The sequence below is a fragment of the Myotis nattereri genome (genome assembly GCF_964212035.1).
Source record: "Myotis nattereri genome assembly, chromosome: X".
Taxonomy (NCBI): Eukaryota; Metazoa; Chordata; class Mammalia; order Chiroptera; family Vespertilionidae; genus Myotis; species Myotis nattereri.
In genome coordinates, this window is record NC_138078.1 from 51,489,380 (window position 1) to 51,506,796 (window position 17,417).

At 47.5% G+C, this 17,417-nt stretch overlaps 1 protein-coding gene across 1 annotated transcript in view; it reads right to left on the reverse strand.

The window, feature by feature from the left end:
• Nucleotides 1–739: 739 nt before the first annotated feature.
• Nucleotides 740–17,417, reverse strand: part of TEX11 (testis expressed 11) — a gene marked incomplete at both ends in the record, with an annotated part of 435,711 nt that continues 419,033 nt past the window's right edge. The window contains 2 exons of the mRNA XM_081081640.1: nucleotides 740–811; nucleotides 2,029–2,193. Of these exons, the coding sequence (XP_080937766.1) occupies nucleotides 740–811; nucleotides 2,029–2,193 (237 nt within the window). The remainder of the gene's footprint in view (nucleotides 812–2,028; nucleotides 2,194–17,417) is intronic.

Here is a 17,417-nt window from a genome sequence, read left to right on the forward strand (position 1 = left end):
TGGATCAGACCTCACTGGAACACAGGATTTGGCTCTTGGAAGGTGAGGTGACTGCATTGTATGAGGAACAGTTGAGGGATCTGACTCTGTCTTCAGTTCCCCAACAGGCATCTGGGACAGAGAAAGCAGAGTTGTCACAGGGAGACAAATTTCTGTTCAGTATGAGGAAAGGCTTTTTGCCAATAGGACAGCAAAACGGTATATAGAGCAATCTTGTGAGTTCCCTGCCATAGGACATGTTCTGATAGAGACTGGACAATCAATTCTCAAGGATGTCATAGAGAGACTTCACGAATCCGATCAATGCTGGGCCCAAGGACCATGAAGGTCCTTCTGTCCTTCTGATGAAGAGCCTGTGGTTCCTTGTTATCTTCTGGTACTGGGAATTTGAGCACTTCTGAAATAAAAGACAACCTGTGTTGGATTGGTATGAATATTATTTTTTGTTCATAGGGGACATGAATCATCTTCCTCTCACATGGACTATTTCAATATATAATTCTTATCACTTTGGAAAATTCATTTGTCCTCCAGAAATGAGCTGGTCACAGTGGTAAGAGTCAAAATGCTTTTATTTTAGAACATGTTATTTAACCACATGAAAATAGGGCCCGAGAAATCAGAAACAAAAACATAAGAGAAAGTTTAACAATAATTTAGATATTCAAAGTGTCAGGACCATGCACCTTCTCCCAGTTGCTGTCAGCTGGCCTGCGCACATGGCTTGTTCCAGCAGTTATCACTCTTCATGAAAAGTTGAGTCCTTGTTTTTATGTAATGCTTCCACCAGCTCACTATACAGGGTATTTACCTGGAAAAAAAGAATAGCAAATAGATTTCTAGAGGGGAAAGGATATGTTGGAAAGCTTCCCCAAGCCATGGTGATGGCCTGATACTCTAACCCAGGGATGGAGAACCTTTATTCTACCAAGGGCCATTGGATATTTATAACATCCTTTGTTAATTTAATTCATTTAGTATAAATTTATGTTGCTATGAAAAAAAAGCTCCTAGGTTTATTGAATTTCAAGTCCCACCTGTTCTGGCAGGGCCAGAACAAATGATTTCACGGGCCTTATGTGGCCTGCAGGCCAGACATTCCCCACCCCTACAACCCAAACATGAGCCACATTGAGGAGAAAATATAGTATACTCTTGGGGAAGAGGGACCCCATTCATACTAGGCCCGTTTTCTAGGGACAGACAGCTATTATAAGGGAGGAGATACCTAAAGCATAAACAATCGTTTGCTCCTATTTGGTAACTAGACTTTTTCTCCACTAAAGCCTTTCCTGGTTAGTTTAATGGCCTAGAAGTCTGAAACTCAGAATAGTTCCTGGAGAAAATACCTTTTAAACAGTCATTGTTCACAGAGGCCAGTACTTCCCTGCATGCACTGGCACTAACAGTGATGCACCTATCCATAGCCCACTCTTTTTTATTTTTATTTTATTTTTTATTTTATTTTTTTATTATTAGTTAAGGTATTACAAATGTGTCCTCATCCCCCCCATTAACCCCCAACCTCCCCCCCACACACAAACTCATGCTCCCATCCCCCTGTTGTCCATGTCCATTGGTTTGGCTTATATACATGTATACAAGTCCTTCGGTTGATCTCTTCCCCTTACCCCCACCCTCCCCTACTTTCCTTCTGGGGATTGATAGCCTGATCGCTGTTTCTCAGCCTTTGGGTCTGTCCCTTTTCATCAGTCTATGTTGTTCTCTATAATCCACAAATGAGTGAGATCATGTGGTATTTATCTTTCTCTGACTGCATAGCCCACTCTTAATTAGATTTCATTTGCTATCCCTAAGTTTCCCCCTGTTCACCATCCTTCCTGATTTTCTCTAAGAAATTACTGTTTACAGTCCCCTCACTCTTGCAGTTCTATGGAACCACCAAGAGGAACGATGAGCGAGAACCTTTCCTAGCTAAGGAAAGTAGCATCAAATCTTTACTGAGAGCCCAGGTAGAACCTCTCTGCCATAAGTCCTGCCATCCACCTCTAGCCTCTCCCTCCTCACCTGAGTTTCATAGGTTCTCTTGAGGGAGCCAAGGTGGTCAAGAAAACGCAATGACAGGCCACACCATTTTTCAGCAGATACATACTTTCTCCTGCCATACATATATATTCCAATATTCCAGGACATCATCATTAGCCAGAGGATCTCCATTTCTGGGTAGCCTTCCTGAAATCCAAGAACAGTGGGTATACTATCACAATCATTGTAGCACTGACTATATCAGTGCTGCAACTCATTGTTATTAAATAATGGGTACTTGCCCTAGCCGGTTTGGCTCAGTGGCTAGAGTGTTGGTCTGCAGTCTTAAAGGTCTCAAGTTCGATTCTAGTCAAGTGGGACATGCCTGGGTTGCGGGTTCTATCCCCAGTTGGGGGCATGCAGGAAGCAGCCAATCAATGATTCTCATCATTGATGTTTCTATTTCTCTCTCGCTCTCCCTTCCTCTCTGAAATAAATAAAAATATATTTAAAAAATAATAATGGGTGCTCTGGTGACACCAAGGAAGGAGCCCCAGTCTCCACAAGCAATCATGTGCCTGGAGAGCAGAAGAGCACTTTGAAGCTTTGTCAGATGTAGAATGCTCCAGATCAAGACTTCATGAAGTGACATAAACCAGAGAAGCAAAGAGGCCATCCTGGACTGAATCCTGGTCTCCCTGAAGCAGGAGAAAAAAATCTATATTTTGTTTGGTGCTTCCCTTGGTCCTGTCCTCAGTCAATGATCTCCTTAATACCTACCTCTAATCCTCCAATTTTCAGAGAAGTTTGTCAAGAAGCAGTTTTATTGAATCTATTAAGTTCCTTCACTCAAATTAGTATGTGTTTGGAATATAAATTACATTAATCTTTATTTTTTGCATACACACACATATGTGGGAAGGAGAGAGGGAGGGAGGGAGTCAAGGAGGGAGAGATATTGATTTTAATAAACTGGCTTGTACAATTGTGGGGGCTGGCAAGTTTGAAATCTGTAGGGTAAGCCAACAGGCTAAAAATTCAGGTAAGAGTTGGTGCTGCAGTCTTGAGTCAGATCTGTGTGGCAGGCCAGCAGGCTGGAAACTTAGGCAGGATTTCTATGTGAAAGTCTTGAGACAGAATTCCTTCTCCAGGAAAACTCAGTTCTTGCCTTTAAGGCAAAAATTGGTTATGGAGGGTAATCTGTTTTTACCTAACACCAACTAAATATAATTTAAAAAGTAAATATTAATTTTTAGTGTTGACAAGCTCTACCTAGCTATGAACAAAGGGTACATTTCTAAGATAGTCCCTTTGCCATATGAGTGTCTTTAACATGGATGAGTACAAGATTTTCAATAGTGAAGAGGATTAGTCTTAGGGAGCAACTTTCTTAGTTCTTATACAGGAGATGGACTACAAAGGGAGCATCCATGTGCTCATTCCATGTTAAAGCCCTTCATCTATACACTAGGCCTTAGGTTGTTGGAAGGGGAAACAGCCGTCAATGACATTGAGAATGTGAATGATGTTGTCTCAGCTGTAATTCACTCATTTGGATCTATAAAATAATTACTATGGCCTTGGCCAGTGTGGCCCAGTTGGTTGGAGCGTCATTCTGTGCACTGAAAGGTCATGGGTTCAATTCTGTCAGGGCACATATCCAGGTTGAGGGTTCGATCCCCAGTTGGGCATGTACAGGAGGCAACCAGTTGATGTTTCTTTCCCTCCACCTCCCTTCCTCTCTCCAAAAATCACTAAAAACATATCCTTGGATGAGGATTTTAAAAAATCACAATGCATAAAACACTATGAAAATGAGGATGCTAAGAGGGACAGGATAAAGCTCTTATCCTAAAGGACACATACTGCCTTTGGAGAGACAAGGTATCTCCATATAAGGAGGACTACACAAGGGTTAGTCAGAGCAACACAGGCATTAAGCATTCTCGTTCAGTGAAAGAAAAGAGCATTAGGCTGGCACAGAGGTCTAGTTTCTCTGCTTGAAATGCCAACCCCTTATCCACTTGGTAAACTTTTATTTTTTCTTCAAATTCACAAAGAGTTAGTTACTCCTATCTCTCTGTTACCATACCAAGTATTAAATTCTTCTAACACAACTTATCAGGTTGTTTGAAACTGTATACACTAGTAATTTATCTCCTGTAGACTGTTGATCTCCTTGAGGCACAGGTATCTGTCTTATTCATCTTTGTATACTGATAATCCAATACCATGCCTGGTACATGATAGGGGCACAATAGGTGTCTGCTGAATGAATAAATCAATGAATCGATATCTGGTCAAATGCAACCAACTTGGTGAGGCTTTCCCTGATTCTCCACAAGTTATTATCCCCACCAATTTGTTCCTATGGCACTTTGTTCACAGCACTACAATAGCACTTATAACAGCGTTGTCTACCTCCTCTACTAGGCTGGGAGTTTCTTCAAGGCAAAGTATCGTCTACCTTACATATTCACAACCTGGCAGTGTCTGACAATGCTGTGATTTTAACTGAATGAATAATAAAAAAGATTGAACAAACAAACATGGTCTTAGGGTATATGAGTAGGATCTAGATATGCAAGGGTTATATGTAATGTCCAGAATAGGCAAATAGGGATAGAAAGCAGATTGGTGGTTGCCAGGGGCTGTGGGAGGGGTAATGGGGAATGACTGCTAATAGTTACGGGGTTTCTTTTTGGGCTGATGAAAATATTCTGGAGTTAGGTAATGGTGATAGTTACACAATTTTGTGAATGTTCTAAACAATGGAATTGTATACTTTGAAATTGTGAATTTTAAGATATATGAATTATGTAAATAAAAATTACAAATATATAGACATCAGAGAGATAAGGGCATTCCATATGGGTAAAACAGAATGAATAAAAACTTGGACTGTGCATGAGACTGAGCATGTTTCAGGGAGACTAATAGTTATTTGGCCTAAGCAGACACTTTATGTAAGGAAATTAATGGGAAATAGGACTAGAAATGTAGGAGGGGGCTACCTCAGCATTTCCTAAATGCTTTTCCTTAGAACATTAGTGTTACAAAAAATGTTAATAGATGGTCATAATAATCAGGTCAAATACTGCATTCTATATAAACCTTTTTGGAGCACTGTAATGCACATTAGTTCATTAAAAGTTTTAGGAAGTTTTACAGTAAAGAAACCACATAACTTTGCTTAATCCAGCATATGCAGATTTTCTGAACATTTAAGATAAATGGAATCACACATTACGTAGTCCTTTATGACAGGCATCTTTCACTTAGTATGCCAATGTTTACAAGGTTCATCCATATTGTAGCATGTGTCAGTATTTTGTTCTTTTTAATGGCCAAACAATATTCCATTGTATGGAAATACCACATTTTGTTTAGCCATTCATCAGTTGATAAAACTTTGGGCTATTATAAATAACTAGAGGCCCGTGTACAAAAATTTGTGCACTCAGGGGGGTGGGAGGGGGAGCCCCTCAGCTCGGCCTGTGCCCTCTCGCAGTCTGGGACTCCTCGGGGGATGTCCAACTGCTGGCTTAGGCCCAATCCCTGGGGTATTGGGCCTAAGCTGGCAGTCAGACATCCCTCTGGCAGCCCAGGGGTCTAGGGGGGTGTCCACTTGCCAGCGGGGAGCAGGTCTAAGCTTCAGTCGGACATCCTTAGCGCTGCTGAGGAGGCGGGAGAGGCTCCCACAACCACCACTGTGCTAGCAGCTGTCAGCCTGGCTTGTGGCTGAGCAGAGCTCCCCCTGTGGGAGCGCACTGACCACCAGGGGGCAGCTCCTGCACTAAGCGTCTGCCCCCTGGTGGTCAGTGTGTGTCATAGTGACCAGTCATTCCCAGTTGTTATGTTGTTAGGGTCAATTTGAATATTACCCTTTCATTATATAGGATTTTATTATATAGGACTAGAGGTCCGGTGCACAAAAATTTGTGCACTTGAGAGGGAGGGGGGTGTCCCTCAGCCCGGTCTGTGCCCTCTCGCAGTCTAGGACCCCTTGGGAGATAATGACCTGCTGGCTTAGGCCTGCTCCCAGGTGGCAGAGGGCAGGCCCAATCCCTAGGTGCAGCCCCTGGTTGGGCTCAGAGCAGGGCCTATTGGGGAGTTGGGGCACCACTCCCTGTCATGCACAGAGCAGGGCAAAACAGGGGGTTGGGGAGCTCCCCCTGTCACGCACAGAGCAGGGCCGACCAGGGGATTGGGGAGCTCCCCCCTGTCACGCACAGAGCACGGCCCATCAGGCGTTGGGGAGCTCCCCCCGTCACGCAAAGAGTAGGGGCGATAGGGGAGTTGGCGCACCGCCCCCTGTCACACACAGAGCAGGGCGGATCAGGGGGTTGGGGCGCTGCCCTCTATCACCCACAGAGCAGGGCCGATCAGGGGGTTGGGGCGCCGCCACTCTCACACTCAGGGCAGGGCCGATGGGGAGGTTATGGCTCTACCCCGTCACACACAGAGCAAGGCCCGTGGGGTGAGGGGGTTGGGGTGCCACACCCTGTCACACACAGAACTGCAGGGTGATCAGGGTGTTGGGGAGCTCCCCCCTATCAGGCACAGAGCAGGGCCGATCAGGTGTTGGGGCGCCTTCACCTGTCACGAACAGAGCAGGGCCGATAGGGAGGTTGTGGCCAGACCCCCTGTCACACACAGAGCCGCAGGGCGATCAGGGACTTTGGGCGCTGCCCCCTGTCACACTGATCCCGGTGCCGGGAGGCCTCTCAGCTCCGCTGATCCCAGTGCTGGGAGGCATATTACCCTTTTAATATATAGAATAGAGGCCTGGTGAATGGGTGGGGGCTGGCTGGTTTGCCCTGAAGGGTGTCCTGGATCAGGGTGGGGGTCCCCACTGGGGTACCTGGCCAGCCTGGATGAGGGGATGATGGTTGTTTGCAGCTGGTCACACACAGTTCAGGGTGGCAGTCCCCACTGGGGTGCCTGGCCAGTCTGGGTGAGGGGCTGAGGGCTGTTTTCAGGCTGGGACTGAAGCTCCCAACTGCTCCTTTTTTTCTTTTTCTTTTTATTCTGGGCCAGCTTTAGCTCTGAGGCCCCAGCTCTTAGGCCTCCGCTCCTGAAAGCAGGTATCTGGTTTGTTTTGGTTCTATAATTGAAACTCTGTATCAACTCCAGCTCTGAGATCCCAGCCGGCTGAAAGCTGGTTTCTGGGGTTTTGTTTAGCATCTATATTTATTACATTGTTTGAAACTGCAGGCTCAGAGGCCGGCAAGGCAGGCCCGGAACGTTGCAGTCCTCCGTCACTGAAGCAAGCAAGCCTCATGTTAGTTTCAAGCTGCCTGGCTGCTGGCCGCCATCTTGGCTGGCAGTTAATTTGCATATCTCACTGATTAGCCAATGGGACGGGTAGCGGTCATATGCCAATTACCATGTTTCTCTTTTATTAGATAGGATAGAGGCCTGGTACACAGGTGATGGCCAGCTGGTTTGCCCTGAAGGGTGTCCCGGATCAGGGTGGGGGTCCCCACTGGGGTGCCTGGCCAGCCTGGGTGAGGGGCTGAGGGCTGTTTTCAGGCTGGCCACACTCCCTTCAGGTTGGGGGTCCCCACTGGGGTGCCTGGCCAGCCTGGGTAAGGGGCTGATGGCTTTTTGCAGGCTGGTCAAGCCCCCCAGTGGGGACCCCCACCCCATGGGGGTGTGGCCAGCCTGGGTGAGGGGGTTAGGGCTGTTTACAGGTTGGTCAAGCCCCCCAGTGGGGACCCTTCCCCCATTGGGGTGTGGCCAGCCTGGGTGGAGGGCTGAGGGCCGTTTTCAGGCTGGCCACACCCCCTTCAGGGTGGGGGTCCCAACTGGGGTGCCTGGCCAGCCTGGGTGAGGAGCTGATGGCCGTTTTCAGGCTGGCCACACCCCCCGGTGACCCAAGCTCCCAGCCTCTCCTTTTTTGTTTTTCAGCGCCTCCTTGAGTGGAGGCTAAGGTGGGCTGGAATCAGGTATCTGGGATTTATTTATCTTCTATAATTGAAACATAATTGTAGCCTTGAGCGGAGCCCAGGGCTGGCCAGGGCAGGTGGGAAGCTTGGCTTCCTCCATCACCAGGGGCAACCCAAGCCTCCTGCTTGCTCCAGTTCCATGGCTACCACCATCTCAGTTGGGTTAATTTGTATACTTGCTCCTGATTGGCTGGTGGGCGTGGCTTGCGTCAAGGTTAGGAACCATGGAAGCAAAATTGCTAGATTGTGTTAGAAAAACAATGTGTTATGATATGCTCCAGCCAGGTGTGACTCTGTTTACCCCCCTCCTTGGTGCTTATGAACTTTCTGTGAACTTCTAAGGAAACACTGTTTTTCTATAAAAGATCATACTGCACCCTTGATCTCTGCCACATGCTGCAAACCTTCCCAGAGGGGGAAGGTGCGGGCTGTGGTCAGCTGGCCAGCTTAATAAAGGCTCTTAAATTTAAATTCTGAGTCAGTGGTCTATCTCCTTGAGCCAACCCATAACATTTGGAGGCCCCAGCGAGAAACCCGGCAGGGGTGAGAGGGAACACTTATTTAGGGCTGGAGGCTCTCCCCCCGGCAGGGAGGAGAGGGACCCCCTATTCAAGGCAGAAGGCTCTCCCCCACTTGTTGCAGGGCAATCAGCGAGATACCCCACACCTGTGGAGAACGACTACCAAGGAGGCCTCCAGTACACCCAAAACTTTTTTTTTAAATTAAACTTTATTGTTCAGATTATTACATTTGTTCCTCTTTTTCCCCCTCATAACTGCCCTCCACCCAGTTCCCACCCCACCCTCCGCCCTCACTCCCCACCCACTGTCTTCATCCATAGGTGCATGAGTTTTGTCCAGTCTCTTCCCGCCTCTCCCACACCCCTTTCCCCCCAAAGAATAGTCAGTCCATTCCCTTTCTATGTCCCTGATTCTATTATAATCAACAGTTCATTCTGTTCATCAGATTATTTATTCACTTGTTGATAGATGCATATTTGTTGTTCATAATTTGTATCTTTACCTTTCTCTTCTTCCTCTTCTTAAAGGATACCTTTCAACATTTCATATATAATATTGGTTTGGTGGTGATGAACTCCTTTAGCTTTTCCTTATCTGTGAAGCTCTTTATCTGACCTTCAATTCTGAATGATAGCTTTGCTGGATAAAGTAATCTTGGTTGTAGGTTCTTGGTATTCATCACTTTGAATATTTCTTGCCACTCCCTTCTGGCCTGCAAAGTTTCTGTTGAGAAATCAGCTGACAGTCGTATGGGGATTCCCTTGTAAGTAACTGAGTTTCTTTCTCTTGCTGCTTTTAAGAATCTCTCTTTGTCTTTTGCTCTTGGCACTTTAATTATGATGTGTCGTGGTGTGGTCCTCTTTGGATTCCTTTTGTTTGGGGTTCTCTGTACTTCTTGGACCTGTAAGTCTATTCCTTTCACCAGGTGGGGGAAGTTTTCTGTCATTATTTCTTCAAATAGGGTTTTTTTTTATTCTTAAGTAAATCTTTATTGTTCAGATTATTACATTTGTTCCTCTTTTTCCTCCCCATAACTCCCCTCCTCCCAGTTCCTGCCCCACCATCCGTCCTCACTCCCCACCCACTGTCCTCATCCATAGGTGCACGATTTTCGTCCAGTCTCTTCTCGCATCTCCCACACCCCTTTCCCCCCACCCCCAAGAATAGTCAGTCCATTCCCCTTCTATGTTCCTGATTCTATTATGATCACCAGATTATTTATTCACTTGATTCTTAGATTCACTTGTTGATAGATGCATATTTGTTGTTCATAATTTGTATCTTTACCTTTTTCTTCTTCTTCCTCTTCTTAAAGGATACCATTCAGCATTTCATATAATCCTGGTTTGGTGGTGATGAACTCCTTTAGCTTTTCCTTACCTGTGAAGCTCTTTATCTGACCATCAGTTCTGAATGATAGCTTTGCTGGATAAAGTAATCTTGGTTGTAGGTTCTTGGTATTCATCACTTTGAATATTTCTTGCCATTCCCTTCTGGCCTGCAAAGCTTCTGTTGAGAAATCAGCTGACAGTCGTATGGGTACTCCCTTGTAGGTAACTGACTGTCTTTCTCTTGCTGCTTTGAAGATTCTCTCTTTGTCTTTTGCTCTTGGCATTTTCATTATGATGTGTCTTGGTGTGGTCCTCTTTGGATTCCTTTTGTTTGGGGTTCTCTTCGCTTCCTGGACTTGTAATTCTATTTCTTTCACCAGGTAGGGGAAGTTTTCTGTCATTATTTCTTCAAATAGGTTTTCAATATCTTGTTCTCTCTCATCTTCTGGCACCCCTATAATTCTGATGTTGGTACGCTTGAAGCTGTCCCAGAGGCTCCTTACACTATCTTCGTATTTTCGAATTCTTTTTTCATTTTGCTTTTCCGGTTGGGTGTTTTTAGCTTCTTCGCATTTCAAATCTTTGCCTTGATTCTTGCGGTCCTCTGGTCTGCTGTTGGGAGTCTGTATAATATTCGTTATTTCAGTCCGTGTATGTTTAATTTCTAGTTGGTTCTTTATCATAACATCGAGGGTCTCATTAGATTTGTTGAGGATCTCATTAAGTTTGTCAGCAGCTTCTAGACAGTTCTTGAGAGACCTTAAAAGTGTGGTTCTGAACTGAATATCCTCCATTGACAGTTTTGTCCTGTTTCTTTGTCTCCACATTTTTTATGCTTTCTTGGTTCACCCCCTAGTGGTCTTTGTGTGCAGTTCTCTTGTAGTTAAGCCTTGATTGTTGTAGTTAATACTAGGGGGATTTGACCTCCAGGCCAGCTGGCTGTGAGAATCAACTGTGTCTGCAGTGGGAGAACTTTTGTCCTCTAGGGAGGTGCTAATCTAGCCTTTGCCTGAGGCTATCTGGAAAATGGCTCTGCGCAGGGCTTGGGCGGGGCGGGTGGGTCGCTCGGGCTCGGGATCAACAGGGTGGGCCGGAGAGAGCAGTTATGGCGGCTCTCAGTTCCGTCCCCAGGGGTTCTGCCTCACAGAGTCCCAGCAACCGCTGCAAACCTTGGAGAGAAAGCTGCCTTCAAGTTCTGACTGAAGCCAGACAGTCCCGCTTCTCCTGTTTGAGTCTGGGTCCCTAGAGACTCGCCCGGATCTGGAGCTCAGAATCTGAGACTCCCTCCCGATTGAAAGCACCAACCACGCCCTCTGCCGCCAGCCCGCTCCGCGCGCCTTCCGTACCTGAGTAGTTCACTTCAGCACTGCGCCTCCTCTGAGTCTGGGTATGCTATTTTCTTTCCTCCTAGTTGTAGAATTTCCACTCAGCCAGCCTTCCTGTGGTTCTGGATGATGTCCGTTCGGTCTTTTAGGTGTGTTTTGATTTGGTTGTTCAAGGCAGCAATCTCTGGCGTTAACCTATGCCGCCATCTTGGTTCTCTCAAATAGGTTTTCAATGTCTTGCTCTCTTTCATCTTCTGGCACCCCTATAATTCTGATGTTGGTATGCTTGAAGCTGTCCCAGAGGCTCCTTACACTATCTTCATATTTTCGGATTCTTTTTTCATTTTGCTTTTCCGGGTGGGTGATTTTGCTTCTTCGCATTTCAAATCTTTGACTTGATTCTTGCGCTCCTCTGGTCTGCTGTTGGGAGTCTGTATAATATTCTTTATTTCAGTCAGTGTATGCTTAATTTCTAGTTGGTTCTTTATCACAACATCGAGGGACTCATTAGATTTCTTGAGGATCTCACTACATTTATCGGCAGTTTTTAGAAAATTATTGAAAGACCTTAAAAGTGTGGTTTTGAGGTTTATATCTTCCATTTCTGAAATTTGCGTCCTGTTTCTTTGTCTCCGCATTTTTTTATGTTTTCTTGGTGCACCCCCTAGTTGTCTTTGTGCGCAGTCTTGTTGTAGTTAAGCCTTGATTGTTGTAGTTAATACTAGAGGGAATTTGAGTTCCAGGCCAGCTGGCTGTGAGAATCAGCTGTGTCTGCAGTGAGAGAACTTCTGTCCTCTAGGGAGGTTCTAATCTAGCCTTTGCCTGAGGCTATCCGGCAAATGGCTCTGTGCAGGGCTTGGGGGGGCATGTCCCAGGGGATCAACAGGGAGGGCAGAGCAAGCAGTTATGGCTGCTCTCAGTCCCATCCCGGGGGCTCTGCCTTTCAGAGTCCCAGCAACTGCTGCAAACCTCAGAGAGAAAGCTGCCTTCGAGTTCCGACTGAAGCCAGACAGTCCCGCTTCTCCCGTTTGAGTCTGGGTCCCTAGAGACTCGCCCGGAACTGGAGCTCAGAATCTGAGACTCCCTCCCGATTGGAAAAGACAACCTCGCCCTCAGCCGCCAGCCCGCTCTGCACACCTCCGCACCTTTGTATTTTCCGCACTGCGCCTCCTCTGAGTTGGTATGTTATTCTCTTTCCTCCTAGTTGTAGAACCTCCACTCAGCCAGCCTTCCTGTGGTTCTGGATAATGTTCGTTCTAGCTTTTAGTTGTATTTTTGAAGTTGTTGTACGAGGCAACAAACTCCAGCATTACCCTGTGCCGCCATCTTGGTTCCCCCTCCACCCAACACTTTTGATTTGGAAACCGAGCCACCTGAACTCTCGAGAGAGGTAAGGACCGGTCGTTAAACTGGAATTGGGATGTCCCACGGAAGGACCTATACGGAGGGCTGGACGCAGCGGTACTCCTGGTCCTGACCCGTGGCCATGACGGTGGCCTGGGTTCCTGGTTCGTGCGGCTGTAGGCTGCACTGGGTTTGTCTGTCTGGTATTTGTTTGTCTTGGTGTTTATTGTCAAAAAGTTGTCTGCTTCTGTGTACACCCTGCTGCAATGTTTTTTGAAAAATTTTCAGGACTTCAAGGAGCAAGCTGCAGGTTCCAGGCAACCTTAGGTTGCATTTGGCTGGTTTGTTTTGTCTCTGTTCTTTGTCTTTGTCTTTGTCAAATGGGATAGGGTCAGTCATCTTCGTTGACCCCCTATCAGTCAGGCCCACTTCGGGTGAGTGGAAGGGGAGCTTGATCACCTCCCGGGAAGCTATAGAGCTCCCTCAGGAATTGGGAAATTGTTAGGAATTGGGTGGATTATTTAAACTCTGAGTGAATGTCTGGTGAAAGTGTGTGAGTGTGGAGGGAGGGGGCCTGCCCTCTCCTCTCCTTTGTGTGGCTCCACGACTTCGGTTACGGAGTCCGAGTGGGCCCCAACCTGCAGTTCCGTGATTCGTCATATGGCATAACGGTGACTCACCCCCATGTGGAGGTGACCAGGCCCGGGGTTTATATGGGTGCACCTTAGCTAAGGAAAATCTAAGCTCCCAAGGGACGCGTCCAGGCGGGCATCTGCGTGAGGATCTGTGAAAACAGGTCACCCCCTCCCTTGTCTGTCTCTTGCCACCGATCATCATGGGGTTGGGAAAAAGTTTTTTTGTGTGGGACTAGCCAAATTACTACAGAGAAGGAGGACTAGATACAGCTCCAGCCTGGGCTGGTCTACTAAGAAAGTGTAAATCATTACTGGTCTGTGTAAAGTAAGAGCTACTTTGATTTATTCTGCTTTCTGTTGATACGCTTGGCTGAACGTTTGGGCTGGCCCCTTTAATAGTCTTCAAAGCCTCTTGCAGCTGCGAGAATTATTTTTTCTCAGAGTCTTTTGCTCACTGTTAAAGGGGAATCAGCCTATTTAATTAATAAAGATTTCTGTCTATCAGTTGCTCTTACCTGGGTTGTAATTTACTATATTAAACTGAAGTTCTGGGGTAAATTTAAAAGTTATAATGTTAATGCTTTTGATTTACAGCGATTCTGTAAATGGGAGTGGCCCACTTTCCAGGAGGGGTGGCCGAATGCAGGGTCTTTTGATCTGACCACTGCTTACCAGGTCCATTATGTCATATACGGCCGCCCAAGGCATCCTAATCAAATTCCTTATATTCAGGTTTGGGTTGACATATTGTCCAAGAAACCCCAGTAGATGAGGGCATGCCTCCCGAGGGGAAAATTGGGACAGAGACAGACAATTCTTTTGGCCGGGCTCCAGAAGGGAAAGGCTCCCCCGGTCCTTCAGGGAAAGCAGGAAGAACCCATTAGCCGGCTGCCCCCTATGGTCCCCAGGCGCCGGATCTGGGTGAGCCCCGGCCTCAAGCCCAGGCCACACCACCAGCTCTTGACCCGGAGCCCCTACCTCCCCTGATGCCAATTGTCTTCCTTCCGGATGGGACGGGTTTTGTCGTCCTTCAACCCCTTCAGTCCATCCCATACTAGGCAGGGGACAGCGTATGGAGGGAGAGAGATAGAGGGGGAGAACCTGCAGGACCTTGCGACATCTGCCAGTCCTGCAGCTCCTATGTTGCCACTAGGGCAGGCTGGCCCTCTATAGATCTGGGGCCAGACAAGCAGCCCTCTGGGGATGCAAGGCAGATAAAGGCGCTATTCCCCAGCTCCAGACCAGATTGGGGAGTAAATGATCAAAGAAGGGCGGCTGGATGCCTGAGCTGCCTGCAGTGGCCCTAAAAAAAGAGAAGCAGCAGCAGCAGCGAGAAAGTACTTGGGCCTTTGGCTTGCAGGCTACAGCAGTTAAGCCATAAGCCAGTGACTGGTACTAGCCTTCCTACAGCCTCAGGAATAGAGCAGCAAGCCTGGGATTTATAAAAGCTGCGATTAGAGCTAGCGAAAGCTCCCTGTTTGCAAATGTACTGAAAGAGTTTAGTACCTGTTGCTGCTGGAAGAGGAGGGACTGATATCCCCTTCCAATACACTCCCTTCAAAGAGGCCTGGTCGCTGCTCTGCCATAAAGGGGACTGGTGGGAAGACAAGGAAAGCAGGGCCCTGTAACTAATAAACAGAGTTAAGAAAAGGGCACTCTCCCTAAACCTGGGAGCCATCAGGACTTTGAAATTCTCCAAGAGAGGAGAAGTCTGACTCAGAGACTAGCCAAAACCTCGTTGGGTTAGGAGGACCGGAGGCTGCATATTGAACTTATAAACTGCAATTTGCTAGGCAGAGGTCTGAGCCCAGTTGTATAGGGGTTAAGCTACCTATGTACAGCAAAACAACTTTCTCCTGTGCCAGAATACATTTTAAGGAAATTGGACAGACTGTATTTGTGGCTAGAAAGAAGAACTGGCCTATGTGTAAACTGTCCTGGAAGAAGGCTATGTAGGGTGAACCCAAAAAGTAAAGGGTGTCTAGATGCCGAGAGGGCAGTTGCCCAGGTGGGCAAAGAGGAATACCCATTAAATTTTGGTCTCTATTGAGAGAGTTGACAGCAACCTGTATGCTGTCTTACAGGCCTGTGCGACCATGCCCATGTCAGGGGTGGCACAAAACCTCAACTGTAGGAAACTGGGGAAGGCCTGTCTAGAACAGAGGGGGTTAATAAAGGGGTGAATACTAGCCCTCTGTTACAGGAATTACAGACCCTATAAGGTCCTGTGACATATAAAACCCTGTAGGGAAATAAAGCTCCTTTAGTCCGTTCTGAAAGAACAAATAAAAGACAGATTAAAGGCTGTGTTTCCCTCCAAGCAACCCAACTGGAACCCCTATAGTGACAGGGGAAAGGAGGCTCTCGATCAGTATCGCCAGACTCTATTGGGGGGCATCCGAGCTGCTGCTCAGAGACCCATAAACCTCTCTAAGGTGACAGAGACCGTCCAGGGGCCTAACCCTGATGCCCCGGAAAGTCGGAGGGCTGTCAATGTTGTATTTGTTTCCCAGTCGGCCCCAAATATTAGAAAAAAATTACAGAAGTTAGAAGACTTTGAGGGAAAATCAATCTCTAAGTTGATTGAGGTGGTCCAGAAGGTTTTTGACAATCGGGAGGACCCGATGGCAGGTTCAAACACCCGGATGGCCAAGGTCCTCCTGGCCTTAAGTGAGGAAAAAGGCCCAAGGGGCCGGAGAGACCATAAGAACAAAGAAAAGCCTGGTGGAAGAAAAGGAGTCCAACCCCGGCTTGGGAAAAATCAATGTGCATTTTGCAGAAAGGAAGGACATTGGAAAAGGGAGTGCCCTGAACGTGCAGGGGAACCGACTCCCTCCCATGCTGGTGGAGGAGGTGGATTGGGGTTGTCGGGGCTCAGCTAGCCCCCAGGAGCCCAGAAAGACCCTGACAATGGGGGGCCAAAAGGTGGACTTCCTTGTGGAACTCATAGCACTCACTCAGGCCCTCTGGTGGGGAAAGGGAAAAAGAGTAAACATTTCAGCTTCCTGAAAACAGCTGCCTTGAACCCGGCCACACTCCTCCTTGACGAGAAGGCAGAGGCCCCTTTGCATGACTGTGAGGAGATAGTGAACTACCCTCACTTCCCTCCGCGAGGACCTTGTGGACCAGCCCCTGCAGAATCCGGATGAGACCCTCTACATGGACCGGGAGCAGCTTCGTAGAGGAAGGTACCCGGTATGCGGTATGCGGGGCGGCAGTAGGGACATGAGGAGGAGCCAGGGGAGATCTAAGAAGCCCTGGTGAGTGCCCCGGCACTCGTCCTGCCAGACCTACCCAGGGACTGCAAGGATATATCTCCTCACACTGCCCTTACAGGAGGCCAAGGAAATGGCTAAAAGACCAGTAGGGCCCCTAGAAGTTCTCGTAGCCCTGCCAGCATGAAGGCTCCCAGAGAAGCCTACTCATTTGGCAGAGGAGCAGTGGCTATCTGAGAAACTAAGGGCCCAGGAAGGAGAGGCTGGATGGCTAATTCTGCCAGACGGGAGGCCTGTAGTGCCAGAAGCCCTGGGGCGGACCATTGCTTCCCAGGCCCACTAGAGCACCCACCTGGGGGGAACGAAGCTATCAGAACTACTAGGAAGAGAATTTTACATCCCAGAACTCCAGAAAGTATCCCAAGAGTTGGCTAGTAGGTGCCAAGTGTGTGCCCGGGTAAATCAAGGGCCCCCTGTTGTGGCCACGCCAGGACAGTGATTCTGAGGTCAGAACCCCGGAGAACACTGGGAAGTGGACTTTACCGAGATACCAGGAGGATGAGGAGGGTATAAGTACCTGCTGGTTTTCATTGATACCTTCTCTGAATGGCCTGAGGCATACCCAACCAAGGCAGAGACAGCACAGGTAGTAGTTAGGAAACTCCTCACTGAAATTGTCCTCCGGTTTAGCCTGCCACTATATATGGGGTCCGACGATGGCCTGGCGTTTATCGCCAAAGTTACACAATCCATAGTTAAGGCCCTGAGAGTTACTTGGAAATTACATTGTGTTTATAGACCACAAAGTTCTGGACAGGTAGAGAGGATGAATTGGACCTTAAAGAAAACATTAACTAAATTAAAATTAGAGACTGGCGAAAACTGGGTAAGTCTACTTCCTTTTGCCCTCCTCAGAGCTAGGTGTACTCTGTATATAAAAGGACTCACCCCTTTTGAAATTATGTTTGGCAGGCCACCACCTCTTCTCCCCCGCCTAAAGGAGGAAGAAATTGCACGGCTGTCTACCTGAAATTTGCTTAAGTCCTTACAAGCTTTGCAGAGCAGCGCCACATCAGCACAACGGGTGGTGAGAGCCATACGGGAGGAGG